General features: G+C 43.9%; 1 protein-coding gene across 1 annotated transcript in view; it reads left to right on the top strand.

Moving 5' to 3' along the window:
* Positions 1-17,009, top strand: part of ELOVL2 (ELOVL fatty acid elongase 2) — a 66,159-nt gene that overhangs the window by 37,705 nt on the left and 11,445 nt on the right. The window contains exons 2-3 of the mRNA XM_040645042.1: positions 10,230-10,293; positions 14,380-14,567. Of these exons, the coding sequence (XP_040500976.1) occupies positions 10,230-10,293; positions 14,380-14,567 (252 nt within the window). The remainder of the gene's footprint in view (positions 1-10,229; positions 10,294-14,379; positions 14,568-17,009) is intronic.

Raw genomic sequence — 17,009 nt, 5'->3', positions numbered from 1 at the left:
TTCCGCACTCTTCCCTGAGTAGGCACTTTCAGAATACCGTATTCCGAGACAGCAAATATAAGGAAAAAGACGACTGAACCAGTGGTTTCATTTCTGTGTGGAATACTGTGGCTGTGGCCTGAGTGAGTTTGTGGAGTTAGCTACTAAATGTATTTGAAGGGAGTAGTGGTATAATTAGTATATGGTAAGTTTGAATTTCCTAGAGTAGTATATGTAATAAAATACTTAGTAGATTTGTAGAAAGGAGACAAGAACTTGGTATTTTTATAATAAAAGCACATAAATAGTTAACACTCTGATTATATTCCACACAAGTCTCAAGAGACCATGGTCTAAATCCTTGGTACTCAGAGTGTGGTCTGTGGGCCGGGAGCATCGACCTCACCCGGGAATTTGGTAGAAATGACTTTTGGGTTCTTTTGGGTTCTTTCCCAGACCAAGTTAATGAAAACTTGTACTTTAACATGATCCTCAGGTAATTTGTATGATAATTAAAGTTTAAGAGCATGAAAAATTCTGAACCTTCAAATGCATTCAATGAGAGCTTTAAAAAGCTACAAAGATGTCACTAAATTTCTTTTATATTATCTTAAAGCACGATGCCATTCCTTGGGTAGAATAATAAGAAAAATGAAGGACGGTGCAGTAGTGATGACTTGTGATTTTTTCATTGTCCTTCTGGGCAGTTCCATCATTCTTATATTTTCGTAGTTTATTTTCTTTTTTTAGCACAAATTTAAATGCTTGAGTAGTAATAATTTCTGGGATGATTAAATAAGATGTCTTAAAATACAGAAAATATAAAATCACCAAGATCCTACAACGTATCTTAGATTTATAAAGGAGTCCACTGGACTCATGTTAAATGCAAAATAGAATGAGTTTTATTCTACTTTAAAAATATACAGTTTTTTTGTTTTTTGGAAGAAAGAATCGTCTGAAAAGGAAACTCAAAAAGTTGGGTCCAGTATACCCTGATGACATATCAGGTGTTAAGAGGGTTAAGGATCTTTCGCCACGTACTGGAAATGAGATTGCATATATGAAAATCTAGGTAGGAACGCAAAGTAATATGAAATATAGGTATCGCATGAATCCTGTAAAGGTTTAGAACAATGAGAGTTTCGTTAATTCATCCACTAAGTATCACGCAGTCGCATTGTTCTTAGAATTGGGGATAAAGTGGCCCTACTGGGGACCTATTGGAGGAGGCAGACCATGAGCTAGCCAGTGAAAGTTTGTATAGTAAGTGCTATCCGGGAAAACCGAGCAGGCGAGGAGACGGAGAAGGTTCTGCATCACAGACCAGGACACCAGGAAACAGACAGTTCCCTCCTCCCTTTGTAATTAGGCCCATGAGGGATGGATCCGGAAGCGCCCGAGGAGCTGCCCTTGACCGGACACTGACATGAGATGAAGGGCCACGTGGGGGAAACAGAACGTAGCCGACCAAACCGCAGTGATCTGTTCTGTTCTAAATAAACCTTCCATCTGAGGGAAACTGTCCCACAGCCTCAGGGTTCCCCAGGATGCAGATTCAATCAGGCCCTCTGGTTTTGGCCAGCTTTTTGTTCCGAGCCGTCCTGCAGCCCCGGACCCGTGAGGGCGAGCTCCACAAAGAGCCCTACCCTGCCACCCCAGCTCCGGAAGCTGCCCCGCCGAAGGTCTAAGACACTGATCGTTACTGAGCTTGGTTCCCAGTTCACACAGCGGTGCCAGTCTTGAGCTCACGGTCTCAATTTCCACATCTGTAAACTGGGAAAAATACCCAACTTGCAGGACTGTTGTGAAAACCCTAGATACTGTGTACCCCATGCCTGGCACACGCGTGTTTGATAAGCAGGTGCTGTTATCATTGCTCATCGTTTGGTTCATTTATAGTTCTCTTCAGATGTGGTAACCAAATATGTTCCCCCAGATGCTTCGATCCCTGACTTAGGTGGTTCCAGTCTCGTGGGAATTACTCTACAACACCAACAACAGCAGTTCAGAGCTCCTCTAAACGAGTGAGAGTTCCCTGCCCGGTTCGAGTCCTCAGCCGCCCCTCCAGGGCACCCCGCTGGGAGGTAGACGGTGAGCGGCTTTGCATCTTGGTGTAAAACACGCATAAATATGTGTTCTGGGGATTCAGCTGCATGAAAGCCGGAGAATTTCCTATGTCCACTTCTGGCCATTCTCTGAACGTTCTGGTTTTGTTCACAAATGTGAAGACGTTCTGATTCTTCAGACGCACGAGAGACTGGCTGGGAACCATCCCTCAGGGGCCACCAAACGAAGTGTCAGTGTTAGCCCTCCTGAGCCCCGGGAGCAGCACAGAGGCCTCGCCGTGTGACAGCACTCCGGTTTGTGTCCCTTGTCTCTGAAAGGAGATGCCATCTCCCTGTCTCTCAGTTCTGTACAACTCAGCCTTGACCCTGGGGGTCCCAGAAGGGTTTCAGAGTTGTGTCTGCTTAGTCTGAGAAGGATACATTCCTGAGCTGCTTGGATCCCATTGCCTGACCTGCCATCATCGAATGCTTCAGGTTTCATTTTCTCTGAAATGCTTTTTTAAAAATTTTTTATTTTAATGTTTTTTTATTATGTTAGTCACCATACAGTACATCCCCGGTTTCCGATGTAAAGTTCGATGATTCATTAGTTGCGTATAACACCCAGTGCACCATGCAATACGTGCCCTCCTTACTACCCATCACCGGCCTATCCCATTCTGAGATGCTTTTTTTTTTTTAAGGCAAGGATTTGGATACTGTGTCTTCTTACAAACTCAGCAGTCTGTCTCACGACCTTAATGACTTTTGCTGATTTTAAAAAGAAGTGAGGAAGGAGTTGGTGGTGGGAAATCACTATTCTGATCAAATAAGTATCTTTAAAATGTTCTATAAAACTGTATCAATAAAATAGGACAGACACCAAGATCTTGAATCACCACTTTATACAATATAATGCCCATGATTGATAAACGCTAAAACCCACAAAACGTCTAAAACAAAAATAAAGGAGGGGATATGAAGAAGAAAGAGTGAGTGAAGGCATGGGGGAGGGAAGAGAGGAGGAAGAGAAAGGAAAGGGAGGAAGGAACTGAGCTCCAGCTGACACTGCCAGGACGGGGGTGGGAGTCCCAGTCAAGAATTGTGCTGGCAAAAAAGTAGGTATGCTTTTCATGGCTGTCCTGTTTCCAAGTCCTCTCAGAAAAAGGTAGCTGAGGCAGGAGCGCCTGGCCGGCCTGGCCACCAGCACTGTGAGGTGCACGGTGCAGAGCCAGGGAGACCAGCTCAGCTTTGGGTAAGGAGTCCGCCCAGTGGGCTTGCCTCAGATGGGTCACCACTGCCTCCAAGTGGTGGTCTTCCTAGTGGCAGTAAACAAGGAGCCGGTGAAGGACATCACCAGTGTTAGGCAGCCCTGCTTCTCTGCTGGGGATGAGCGTGGTGTGAGGGGTGAGGACGGCAGGGACGTGCATGGCACGAGGGGGGCGGAGGCTAGCTTGCTCTGAGTTCTGGCTTGTCCATTAGAAAGATCTATTTCTGGTGCTCTTGATTCTCTTCTGTAAATCCTTTCCATATGGAATCATTTCCCTTTGGCACAAAGCACATCTTCAGCGTACATCGTAGTGCAGTTCTGCTGGCTACGAATCCTCGTACTTAGGCATCGTATGAAAATGTCCTTACTTCACCTTCAGTTTTGAAGGATATGCTGTTCTACCTTGCAGTCCCCAAGCAACCACTGATTTGCTTTCTGTCACATATATAAGTTTGTTTCCTAGAATTTCATGCGAATGGAGACCGTGTGTTTTCCCTCTTTCTCTGTCTAGATGCTTTAAGGCAGCATCGTAATTGTGGATCCATCTGTGTTGCGTGGGCATCAGTAGTTCTTTTATTTTGTTGAGTAGTATTTCATTGCACAGATATGCCACCATTTATCCATTCACCTGTTGATGGACATTTGGGAGGTTTCCATTTTTTAGCTACTAAAAATAAAGCTGCCATGAATATTTGTGTACAAGTCTTTGTAAGCTTACATGCTTTATTGTTTCTTGGGTAAATATGCCTAAAAGTAGTATGCTGGATCTATACAGTAGGTGAATGTTGATGTTTTTACCAAACTGCTAAACTGTTTTTCAACGTGGTTGCACCATTTTACATTCTTAGTAGCTGTGGTAAGCAAGCAGGGATACACAATTAAAGCTGCCTTGCTTCCCATCTTTCCATCCTTCAGCCATTGTTATACACCGCCATAGATTAAATTTAAAGTCCTGGAACATTCCGCTGGAAAACGAAACACTACTTTGAAAAGATACATGCACCCCACTGCTTATTGCACCACTACTAACAATGGCCAAGATATGGAAGCAACCCAAGTGTCCATTAATATACAAATGGATATCTACCTACAGTGGAATACTATTCAGCCATAAAAAATGAGATCTCGCCATTTGTGACAAGATGGATGGACCTAGAGGGTATTACGCTAAGTGAAAGAAGTCTGATGGAGAAAGACAAATACCATATGGCTTCACTTAAATGTGGAATCTATAAAACAAAACCAGGGACAGACCCACAGAGAACAAATTGATGGGTGCCAGAGGGGCAGTGGGTGAGGGGATGGGCAAAATGGGTAAAGGGGAGTAGGAGCTACAGGCTTCCATTAGGGAATGAAAGGTACCACATAGGGTGTTGAGTCAGTGATGCTGTGACAGCATTGTATGGGGACAGATGGTAGCTACACTTGTCGTGCGCATAGCATAGCTTATAGAGTGGTCAGATCACTATGTTGTACACCTGAAACCAGTGCAACGTTGTGTGTCATCTGTACTTCCAGGACTTTATTTTATTGAACGTGGACTTTACTATGTGGGCAAGGGGAAATCCCTGAAGTTGTTCTAGAAGTGGAGAATTGTTTGGGGGAGAATTGTGTGGCCTAGGGAACTTGGAACATAGTCTGGAGGGGGAGCCGTGGCCATGGATGGGTGTCTTCCTTGGCCCCTGGGATTTCCTGTGTGGAGGGGCACAGCCAAGGGACAGCCAGCATGGGGGCCTGTAAAGTATGGGGTTCAGGACGGCATTCCTCCTGCTGAGGTGTAAGGGCAGTACTGTTCCCTTCTCTTCTAATCTGTCCAAATAACCATCTTTAAAAACGCGCCCTGAGTCCTCACTCCTGCGGTCCTTCAGCATTGTGACAGTTCTGTGTATCTCCTCCTTCTCAGTTGTTTGCTCTTTGCCTTTCTCTGTATGTCTCACTTTCACAATTTGTCTATAAGCTTTTGAGTCCTTTTTGTCCTCCTGTGTCTGACAAAGTGTTAGTACGTAATGGCTGTTCAAAAGGTTGGCTGAGTGAGCGAAGTGTGCTGCACGTAGTGTAGTTTGCTGATTTTTCTGAGCTCCTGGGTTACGGTGTTCATCTTAGGAAATCACCCAGCATGCTTTTGTCATAGAACCTAGCGTGTGGCTATGAATTCATTACCCAAGCTGCTCTCTCCCACGCTGTGTAAGTGTTCGTCCTTAGTTGACTAACCTACCCAACCTCTGTACTTAACACTTAATGTTTTACTAATCCCAGTAATTTTTCATTTTTCTTCTGATCGTCTCTCATCATATCATTGTCTTTTTAGATTGCGTCCTTACTAATTGTATTAAATAAGCCAGAAATAAAGAGTTCATTTTTTATTTTCCCAATATTGGCTTTATTTCCATCTGTCTTATGGGTCAGTAGAGAGTGAGTCCTGTCTCAATCTGTTTATACGTGCTGATTCTTCTTCCTGAAATGCTTTCTTCCCTTCTCCATCCAGAAGGCATCCTAGAGTCTCTCAGAACTTGGCAGCAGCAACATCTCTTCCTGGAAGTCTTCTCTTTTTAAGAGACCTGTATTAAATTCCTGACCTCTATGTTCTTTTGTTTTTTTCAGGGGTACAACATCATAATTCAGCATTTATATATATATAAATTTATATTATATATATATATAATTAAAATGATCACCACAATAAGGCTGATTAACATACATAGTTACAATCTTTTATTCATTTTACATAGAAGTTTGTACCCACCTTGCCCATCCCCATACCACTGCCTTGTAACCACTAATCTGTTTTTTGTACCTGTGAATTTGGGATTTTGGTTTTTGTGTTTTTAGATTCCACATTTAAGTGAGGTCAGAAAGTATCTGTCTTTCTTATTTCACTTAGCATAGTGCCCTGTAGGTCCATCCATGTTGTCACAGATGGGAAGATCCCTTTTTTATGGCTGCATAATAATCCATTACATAGGGGCGCCTGGGTGGCGCAGTCGTTAAGCATCTGCCTTCTGGGCAGCGTTCTGGGATCGAGCCCCACATCAGGCTCCTCCGCTAGGAGCCTGCTTCTTCCTCTCCCACTCCCCCTGCCTGTGTTCCCTCTCTCGCTGGCTGTCTCTCTCTCTGTCAAATAAATAAAATCTTTAAAAAAAATAATAATCCATTACATATATACACCACATCTTCTTGAACCACTCATGTGTTGATGAACAGTTGGGTTGCTTCCGTACCTTGGCTATTGTAAATAATGGTGCAGTAAACATAGGGGTGTGTGTATCTTTTCAAATTAGTATGTTTGTTTTCTTTGGGTAAATGCCCAGTAATGAGATTACTGGATCATATGGTATTTCAGTTTTAACTTGCACCAATTTAATTTCCCATGAACAGTGCGTGAAGCTTCCCTTTTCTCCACATCCTTACCAACACTTGTTATTTCTTGTCTTTTTGATACTAGCCATCTGACAGATGTGAGGTGATATCTCCTTATGTTTTCAATTGGTTTTCCCTGACAGCGATGTTGAGCATATTTTCATGTGTCTTTTGGCTATCTGTGTATCTTCTTTGGAATAATGTCAATTCACATCCTCTGCTCATTTTTATATTGGAGTATTTGTTTTTGGGTGGGGAGTTGTATGTCTTCTTTATATATTTTGGATATTAACTCCTTACTAGATATATCATTTGAAAATATCTTCTCCCATTCAGTAGATTGTCTTTTTGTTTTGTTGATGGTTTCTTTTGCTGTGCAAAATCTTTTTATTTTGGTATAGTCCCAGTAGTTTATTTTTGCTTTGTTTCCCTTGCCTGAGGAGACAGAACCATAAATATATTGCTAAGGGCAATGCCCAAGAGATTACTGCCTATGTTTTCTTATAGGAGTTTTATGATTTCAGGTCTCACATTTAGGTCTTTAATCTGTTTTGAGTTTAATTCTGTGTATGGTGTAAGAATGTGGTCCACTTTTACCCTTTTGCATGTAGCTGTCCATTTTTCCTAGAAGCGTTTATTGAAAAGACTATCTTTTCCCATTGTACATTCTTGCCTCTTTAGTCATACATTAATTGGTCATATAGGTTTGGGCTTATTTCTGGGCTCTGTTCTGTTCCATTGATCCCTGTGTCTGTTTTCATGCCCATACCATACTGTTTTGATTACTATAGCTTTGTAAAATACCTAGAAATTTGGAATTGTGATACCTGTAGCTTTGTTCTTAAAATTACTTTGGCTGTTTGAGGTCCTTTGTGGTTCCATACAAATTTCAGTATTTATTTCTATTTCTGTGAAAAACAGTATAGGTATTTTGATAGTGATTGCATTGAATTGATAGATTGCTCTGGGTGGTATAGACATTTTAACAATATTAATTCTCCTAATCCACGAGCGTGGTGTATCTTTCCATTTGTTTGTATCACCAAGTCATCAGTAACTTATTAACTTTCATCAGTTGTCTTAAAGTTTTCGGAGTATAGGTCTTTCATCTCCTTGGCTACATTTATTTCTAGACGTTTTATTCTTTTTGGTGCAACTGTAAATGGGATAGTTTTTTAGATTTCTCCTTCTACTACTTCATTATTAGTGTATAGAAATGCAACAGATTTCTGTATGTTAGTTTTGTATCTTGCAACTTTACTGAATTTATTTATCCATTTTAATGGATTTTGGTGGAGTCTTTAGGCTCTTCCATCTGTAGCATCATGTCATCTGCAAATAGTGACCGTTTTACTTCTTCCTTACCAATTTGGATGCCTTTTGCTTCTTTTTCTTGCCTGATTCCTGCAGCTACAACTTCACAGTGTCATGTTGAATAAATGTGGTGAGAGTGCACATCTTTGTCTTGTTCCTGATCTTAGAGGAAAAGCTTTCAGCTTTACACTGCCAAGTATGATGTTAGCCCCTAGTGGGGTTTTCAAATGTAGCCTTTATTATGTTAGGGTATGGGCCCTCTTAACCAACACTGTTGAGCGTTTTCTTCGTGAATGGATGTTGTATTTTGTCAAATGCTTTTTCGGCACCTATTGAAATGATCATATGGTTTTTATTCTTCCTCTTGTTAATGTGATGTATCAGATCGATTTGCAGATATTGAACCACCCTTATATCTCTGGCATAAACCGCACTTGATTGTAGTGAATGATCCTTTTAATGTGTTGTTGGAATCGATTGTTAATATTTTATTGAGGATTTTTGTGTTTATCTTCATCAGAGATATTGGCCACTAGGGGTTTTTGTTGTTGTTGTTGTTGTGTTATGTTTTGGTTTTGTAGTGTCCTCTGGTTTTGTTATCAGGGTAATGGTGTGGAATGCCCTTTGTTTTTCATTTTTTCCCCTCTGTTCTCTCTCCATATCATCCCCTCTTTTATTTCTGGTCTTCCACTGTGACTAAATTTCTGCAACATTATAGAACTAATACAAGCTTTGTAACCTTTAGAGTTTTCTTAGACCTACAGATGTGAGAAAATGGATTTTGGACCATAGCAAACAGACTGAAAAAGTTTAAACATGTGTGGGTGGATGTGGCAATGAAAGGAAGATTTCATCGGTATTTGTTATGAGGGTGGGTTCATCAGTGAGGTTAACATTCTTTGCTCAAGAATGAGAGGCCTCAGGACAGATCTGCTCTTTTCTAATGGCAGCACAAATCTTACTCGGTCACACTGACATGTGAAGTAGGTGAGCGTTCTCAAGTCTAGAGGTCTACCAAGATGTCCTTCATGGAAACCGAAACACTCTGTAAAAACTTTTGAGCTTGGTTGAGCCCAGATACATTTTATAGAGCTACAATGAAATAATAAAGGTCCTAATACATGGACAGCAGGTGTAGGTGCTAACAAATGTCATCCACTAATCCTCACCCACTCTCCCAAGCTTCCTAAAGTTCCCAAAGATCTACGTTTCCTTGAAATTTTCTCAGGATCAAAGTCACAAACAAGAAATAGTAGGTGCCTATCACCAAAAGTACAGATCTTCTTTTCAGATGCCAGTAAGTTAATTCTCCTCTTTGGCACTTACACTTTCTTTGAGAATGAGATGCTTTGACTGCACTTTCGCTGTTGATTATACAGAATGTTCTAGATGAACGTCCTGAGGGCTGTCACACTCAGCTCACCAATCCACTGGCCTCAGAATCCTCTTCAAAGATCCCTTTCCTAGGAACACTGGGGAGTGCTTTGCCTTTTCTTCCTTTGCTTGAGGTGGTGCTCTAGACCGTTGAGCAGGGGTAGGGAACACCTTAGCAGGTATTTTGGGCAGTATAATAGCACACCAGCATGAACAGGAGCTAACCAAGAGACTGTGGCCAATTAGCAGCCATAAGATTCTCAGCAGACATTCTCCTATCCCAACCCGAATCCAGTTAAAATGGCAGCAATAAGCTGATGTGCCCTAGTGACACTGTTTACTGTGATATTAAATATATATTCATGTATAGAAAAGGTTTTGAAAACAAACTATGAAGGTTATGGAAAAAATAGCTGTAGTGCTTAATTTTCTTATTTGAAAAATAAGTCCCCTTTAAAGGTTTAGATTCAGCTTTGTAAAATACAACTCAGCTGAATTTTCATTTAACTATTACATTATATCCTGTAGGTATAGACCCTCCCTGTTGTTTGCACACAACTTCTGTTAATTCCAACAATAGAAGTTGCTTATGGGAGAGCTCATGCCTCTAAGTGTTTTAGAGGGAAATGAAATTAAGGTCAATAACCTTTCAGTGTTTAAGTGTACCAAGCCTGTTTTCCAGGACTCCTGTTGCCTAAGGAAAGGAAATTTGTTTCCTTCCAAATCCACACAAGCTCGTGAAGGGTGAGGCTGCATTTAACACGCCCATTTTCCTTAAGTCTCTGAAGCGAGGACTGGGAGATTCTGGCAGCTGTTCTGTTGGCAGTGGTCTGTTTTGGGAGTTTCCCAAAAAAACCACTTAAGTAATTTTTTCTTTATCTTTTCAGGAGCATCTAAAGGCCTTCGATGATGAAATCAATGCTTTTTTGGACAATATGTTTGGACCTCGAGGTGAGTAAGCTACTGGAGAACTTCACTGGAAGAGGGTTTCGTCACTTCCGGTGTCTTTTGAACGGGAGGGTCCTCAACATGTAGAGGTTTAACTTCCCTCACCTTTGATATCCTTCTCCCAGAACATCCAGAAAGCCTCCCTGCGATGAAAGTCCGGGGGCCGCAAGCAGGGACGGAGCACAGTGCTCCCGGGCTCCCAGCGCAGGTCATGGCTGTCCTGCCGCACAGGACTTCCTCTCCGCGCCGCCCACTCACCGCCCACCTTCCGCGCGTGCGCAGTCAGCCGGTCACCGAGCCCAGGGAGCACCGTCCCGTCCAGCTCCTGTCACGGCTCCCCAGACATCTTAGTCACACCACACAGCTTGCCGATAAATGATTATTTCCCAAACAACATGCTTTGTTTCACTTGAGCCCTGCTGGTTCACAAACTGGAAAATCTGTGCTTCTCTACCAGTTATTTCCCCAGCACTGTTAGGTAGGGGGTGGAGGGAAATGAGGTTTTCCTGTCTCAAAAATCTTTATAAACAGAATCGTGTAGAGCTTATTTAGACCCTTCAGTCTCCATATAGGCTTTAGAATCTATCCTAAACGAATGACTATTTGTATAGTTTTAATATAACGATACAGTGTGATTGTATAGAGGTGTGTAGTTTTTTGTTTTGTTTTTTTAAAGATTTTATGTAATCCCTACAGTCAACGTGGGGCTTGAACTCACAACCCCGAGATCGAGTCACCCGCTCCACTAACTGAGCCAGCCAGTCGCCCCTGTACGGAGCTTTAAAAATTTTTTCACATTGTTTTTTTTCCCCCCATTTTATCTTTGTGACGGTCCTGTGGGGGTAGGCAGGGCAGGATATCTATCTCCTAAGCTTTACTGACTGTGTTCTCTGCCTCACAGTTCTGGTGGGTGGGAAGACGGTTCACGCAGGGGGCACAGTGCTCTAACGTGGGCATGCGGGGCTCCTTAGTGACTGTGGCTTTCTATCTGACACTGCCACTAGAGAGTGAAACAGCGGTCTCTCTGACCCGAGTTCACACTGAGCTTTGTTCACTAAGATCACCGTGATCTGGAATTATGTGGATGGGGGTCACGGAAGGATTGGGATGCAGTCGTTTACTTAGTTCTGGTCATTTTTATGGAAGGTTCTTTTGTAGCGAGGAGATTGTAAGATTGACAGTTGACAACCAGATCAGGTGACCTCCACAATGACAGGAATCTGGGCCATCAAGAATCCGTTTCCCCTTCCTGAAAGTGGCACAAGCTTAAGTCGGCTGGCAGGCCACCTCGTAGACTTCTGGGTGTTCCCTCGTCTCTCCCGTACTTACTTAGTCCATGTTACCATCACGGGCTATTGTTCGGGGCAAATATCTGACACAGATCCGGGGCTAACACTTATGTCCCAAAGATAATCAATCTTATTAGAAATATTTGTTCCTATCTTTTGGTTGGGACAGTTATTATCCTCCTTGACAAATGCAGCAAACGTTTATAGGACGATGACAAAAGAAAACAACTTCAGGGGCTGTATTCGTTTTGTAATATGTGCTTGACTCATCGTGCCAGTTGATCTATACTTAATGACTCGGAACTAAAGGACGCATAAGTGAGAGAGTAGAAGCCTGGGCCCAATCTCGCAGAGCAGGTTCGATGTGGGGGGACGTCAGACTACCGCGTCTGAAACAACGGGGATGTAGGAAGTTAAACCATGTGTACTGGTTTTCTAGTAATTATTCTCTCACAGTGCTGGAGGCTGCAAGTCTGAAAGGGTGTTGGCAGGGCCGTGCTTCCTCTGAGATTCTAGGAAACAGTGTGTTCCCTGCCTCTGGTGTTGTCAGGAATCTTTGGCGTTGCTGGGCTTGGAGATGCATTTCCTCAGTCTCTGTCCACATCTTCACACGGCTCCTCCTCCCTGTGTCCCAATCTCCCCTCCTTATGTAGGACACCAGTCACTGGGCAAGAGGCCACCTGATCTAGTATGACATCATCGTAACTTGGTCATACCTGCAAAGACCCTTTTTCCAAATAAGGTCACAGTCACACAGGTCTCAGGAGTTAGGACTTGAGCATATCTTTTGGGGGATACAGTTTAATCCATAACACTCTAACAGGAGGTAAGGTAGCAGTTTAGGGCAAGTACTTAACTTTTTTTTACTCTCTGTGCCTCGATTTTTTTTTTTTCAGACCTTAACTGGGAATAGTAATCTCACCTGTATGGTGGGTGTGTGTATTATCTTGACTGTGGTGGTGGCATCGTGGGTGTTTGCTTAAGTCCAGACACATTAAATATGTGCACGTGTATCAATTATACCTCAGTAAAACTGTTAGAAATATCACCTATATCATCAGATTGCTTTGCGAATTAAATACGTGAATGCACGTAAAAGGATTAGTGCTCCGTAAATGTTAGTTGTAGTAACAGTATTACAGCCAAGATAGTATCTTAATTCTACAATGACAATTGTCACGCAGATGAGCAGCTGTACTTATGAAAGAGCTCTAGAAAACAGCTCCCTTCAAAGGGCAGGACACTTATCCGGTCTTGAGAGGCTGTGTAGGGTTTAGATACAGAGGTGGACATTAGGAAGGGGCAGGCGCATAGCACAGACTTTTACGACCAGTGGTCACCAGCTAGTTGTATGAAAGGTAATCTCTGTTAGTCACATGGACTCTGAGATGAGCCCCTTTCCTACCTTGTTCTGTCACAACCCGAGGGGTTTACAGAACAGGTGATGTGACGGTGAGGGCCTGAGAAGGCACTTTTCTAGGTACTGTCAGATGGGGTGCAGTAAATGAAGCTGGGGTGTGCAGGGTAGGTTGAGTGGAGCAGAAAGAGGGGCACAGATGTGGGAAAAGCAGAGGCAGGAAGAAAAGGGCATACATGCATGACCTGCTGGAAAAATCCGCTCCTCCCAACTCCATTTACAGAGATGAGAAACAGCACGCTATTTTTTATAAGTGTGGGCCAAATTATGTTCTTTACATAAACAGCAAAAAGAGCAGAATAGAGAACTAAATTCATTTTGTGCCTACAGTTCTTTTCAGATGCTCCTAATTATATTATAGATCTATTCTGTGTATTTTATTTAGATTTTTACATTTTCACTCTCCAGAGTAAGGAACGCTTGGCATGTCTTGGTCCTTACCCCCTGGCTGTTTACACTTTCAAGTCCATGGTCAGGTTTAGGTCCTTGGTTGTCTTTCTGCCCACACGTCTGAGTCATCAGCTCCAAGGCTTTGCCTTTGTGGTCTGGAGCTTCCCCTGCTCGCTGTGCAGTCCCACTGCTCTGGCTCGGCTGAACTCTGACCTCTGCCTGGTTTACGCGCAGTGATCCTTGGTGAGCTCTGGGGAGCGTGGGTCCTCGGCGAGGTCCGGGGAGTGGGGGTTTTATGAAGTAGAATACACTCTCCATACCCTTCTCCTGCCTACTCCCAGCTTCCCTGAAGGAGGCAGCAGCAGGTCTAAGGGGCTGGGCACCAGACAGGAATTTAGATCCCGACGCGCTGTCCACTACTGTGTGCACTTGGCAAGTTACTGTGGCTTTCTGAGCTGGTTTTCACCCACAAAATGGCATAGTAGTACTTCCTATTTATTGAGTTAATGTAAATAAACATAAACATAGTAACTGTTCCAAAGAAGATGCTAGAACTACCACCTCCCACCTTAATTACTTGTCCCTGTCACTCTGTGTTCTCTTTGCTCCATGAAACCTTCTTTAACTACTCCACCCCTGTGGGGTGGTTCTTCTGAACCGTAACCCAAATCCAGCTTAGTACTTTGCTTGTCATATTGGGTATATGCAAATAAAATACACGTGTCAATAGGTTTTAAAATTCTCATCAAAGAAAAACATTTTTGTAACTAAGGTGATGGATGTTAACTGGGCTTTCTGTGGTGATCGTTTTGCAGTGTATTTGCAAATATTGAATCATGGTGTATTCCTGAAACTCGTATGTTGTATGTCAGACATAGCCCTGTAAAAAACCAAAAGACCAAAAAACCCCAAAATGTTTTAAATATATGTGATAAAATTTTATAACTAAACAGAAGTGCTGCTTTTCAGGATTCTCTATGTGTTTCTTTTCAGATTCTCGAGTCAGAGGATGGTTCATGTTGGACTCTTACCTTCCCACCTTTTTTCTTACTGTCCTGTATCTGCTTTCCATATGGCTGGGTAACAAATACATGAAGAACAGACCTGCTCTTTCCCTCAAGGGTACCCTCACCTTGTACAATCTCGGAATCACACTCCTCTCCCTCTATATGCTGGCAGAGGTAAGTGGGTCCGAAGCAGAGCTGGGGGCCAGTGAGGCAGCGGTCCCCGCGAGCGGTCAGTGCCATCCTTTAACAGCTCCAGAACCGTTCCAGCGTTTGCTCTTAGTCTTTCTGAAAGTCTCGGAAGTCCTTGTTTCTAACTTGAATTTTTCTCATCCCTTCCGTCCTTAGTCTTTCACTGTAATTTAAAATCACAGTTTAGATCTGAATGGGCCTTTAAAGCTCAGATGTTTTGATTTTCTCCTTTTACAAATTGACACTGAGGCTTGGAAAAGATAAATTGCCCGAGAACAGATCGTTATTGAATGACAGGATGGTTTTTAAGCTGACGTAAGTATCAAATGCAGTTGGTTTGACATACAAATACGTAGTCCCTGCAGGACCGCTGCCCGCATCTTCGGGCCCCAGTGACAGTGGCAGGCCTGTTTCTCAGGACTGACATTCCAGCCCAGCTCCGGCCGCCCCCATTACATCACACATCGCCCCTTCCTTTGCAACGTGCCAAACCCAAGGAATTCTACAAGAAGGAGAACAAGTAACAATGGCCCTGCCTGTTCATCAAAGGCCGTGCCAGTCCCCTGCAAAGGAGAATCGAAAAGCGCCAAATACAGCTGCTCCAGCGAGCAGCCTCGGGGAGGGAAGACAAAAACATGAGCAAACCTGGGGGAACAGTCAGGATAAAGTCCTCCGTGTTCAGTCACACATGTCTGATTGTGGCACGAGTGTAGTTGCCTTCCTGGTCCTCGAATCTACAAGAACAGAAATCCTTGCCTAACGTCTAGATCCTGTCACCCAAGAGTTCAGTCTGTGCCTCGTTCTGAGGACGGTTCAGAACCAGAGTTCAGTCTGTGCCTCGTTCTGAGGACGGTTCAGAACCGTTCCTTTCCACGCCTACCGCCCCGCGAGGAGGGGACCGGCGATGGAATCCGGGGTCAGGAAGGCCGCGCTGCCGTCTGTCACATCGCTTCTAATTTGCCTCACTCTGAAAGGGGAATCCCTAGTTAGCTTTGCAAGTGGGCAAGTTTTCCTTCACCACATGAGCTCGCAAGATCTAGCGACTGGCAGGATTCGTTTCTCTGGGAAGAACCAAAGGGAAAGATGGTCTTTCCTGGGTTGTTTTCAGAAGCGGCACCCGCGGCACCTGCAAGTCTGACCACCGGAAGCTTAGACACCTGCTGGAGGCGTGGGGGTAGTGGGGTCAGAAGACCGGAATTCCGAACTGGGGGGGTACTGTCGCTCTCGCTGTCACGGGAGAGCTGTGCCTTAGGCTCCCTGACCCTCGGGCAATTTACTGTTAAGATGGAGATCGGTCCTCGTCCTACTTACCCCGAGTGAGCTGTAAGGTTCATCAGTTCTGTTCCACCAACATCCTGTGCGCACCTGTGCTGTGCTGTGGATTGAACTAATAAGCCCAGGAGATAGGAAGATGAGTAACACGTGACTTCCGGACTTGACAAGCTCACAGCCTAGTACGCAGTGGGAGTTAGTCAATGTGAAAATGCTGTGTAAACACTGACGTGCGCAGTCCTCACCATGAGAGGAACTGGAACAATAGTGTTCAAACAAGTAAATGGTTTCTGCTCCTTTTTAGGGAGGACGTCTGCCCTGAGCCCATTCCCTGCTGTGAATTTTATGTCTTATCCACTTTTGCTCTTCTCCTGCTTCTGTACCTCGTGGTTCCAAATCGCTACTATCGATTGCCTCCCTAGTCTCCGCTGATTGTAGCCTCTTCCAGGGCGGGCAGAAGGTCTTGGGCACTTTTGGGGTATGTCTAACAGCCACTAGTTGAGTGATAGGTTGATTTAACCTTGCTAACGTGTTAGGCCCAGTTCAGATGTTTGCGTAGGCCAGGAAGTTACTGCAGAAATTATTAACGTTCTTTCAACAAGTATGCGTGGAGTTCGTACACCGTGTCAGATTCTGTTCTAGATTCTCCAGCACAGCCTTCCCCTTGTACAACAGTGAGCGGTGGGCTGGTGGTGGGGCAGGAAGGCCTCTCGGAGCATGTGGTATTTGAGCAGAAACTGAATGATGAAAACAAGCATAGGAAGATCTGGGGAGAGTGTGTGTATGCAGAAGGGGCAGCAAACAGAAAGGCGTTGAGGCAGAAACAAACTTGGGGTGTTCGAAGACCATAAAAGCAGCAATGCAGCTAGAACACCCTGGACAGAGGAGGGAACGATTCACAATGAGGTGGAGAGGTGGCAGATTCAATGAGGGTCTTGGAAAGATTTTGCCTTTTATCCTGAATACAATGGCAAGCCACTGGAAGATTGTGTGTGCGCGCGTGCGCGCGCGCTCTCTCTCTCTCTCTCTCGTTTTTTTTTTTTTTTTTAAATAATAGAGCCTGCAGCGGGGAGGGGCAGAGGGAGAGAATCTCCAGCAGACTCCCCGCTGAGCGAGGAGGCTGACAGCAGGGCTCAATCCCACCACCCCAACAGT

The sequence above is a fragment of the Ursus maritimus genome, unplaced genomic scaffold (genome assembly GCF_017311325.1).
Source record: "Ursus maritimus isolate PB19 unplaced genomic scaffold, ASM1731132v1 scaffold_30, whole genome shotgun sequence".
Lineage (NCBI taxonomy): Eukaryota > Metazoa > Chordata > Mammalia > Carnivora > Ursidae > Ursus > Ursus maritimus.
This window is presented reverse-complemented; position numbering and strand designations above follow the sequence as displayed.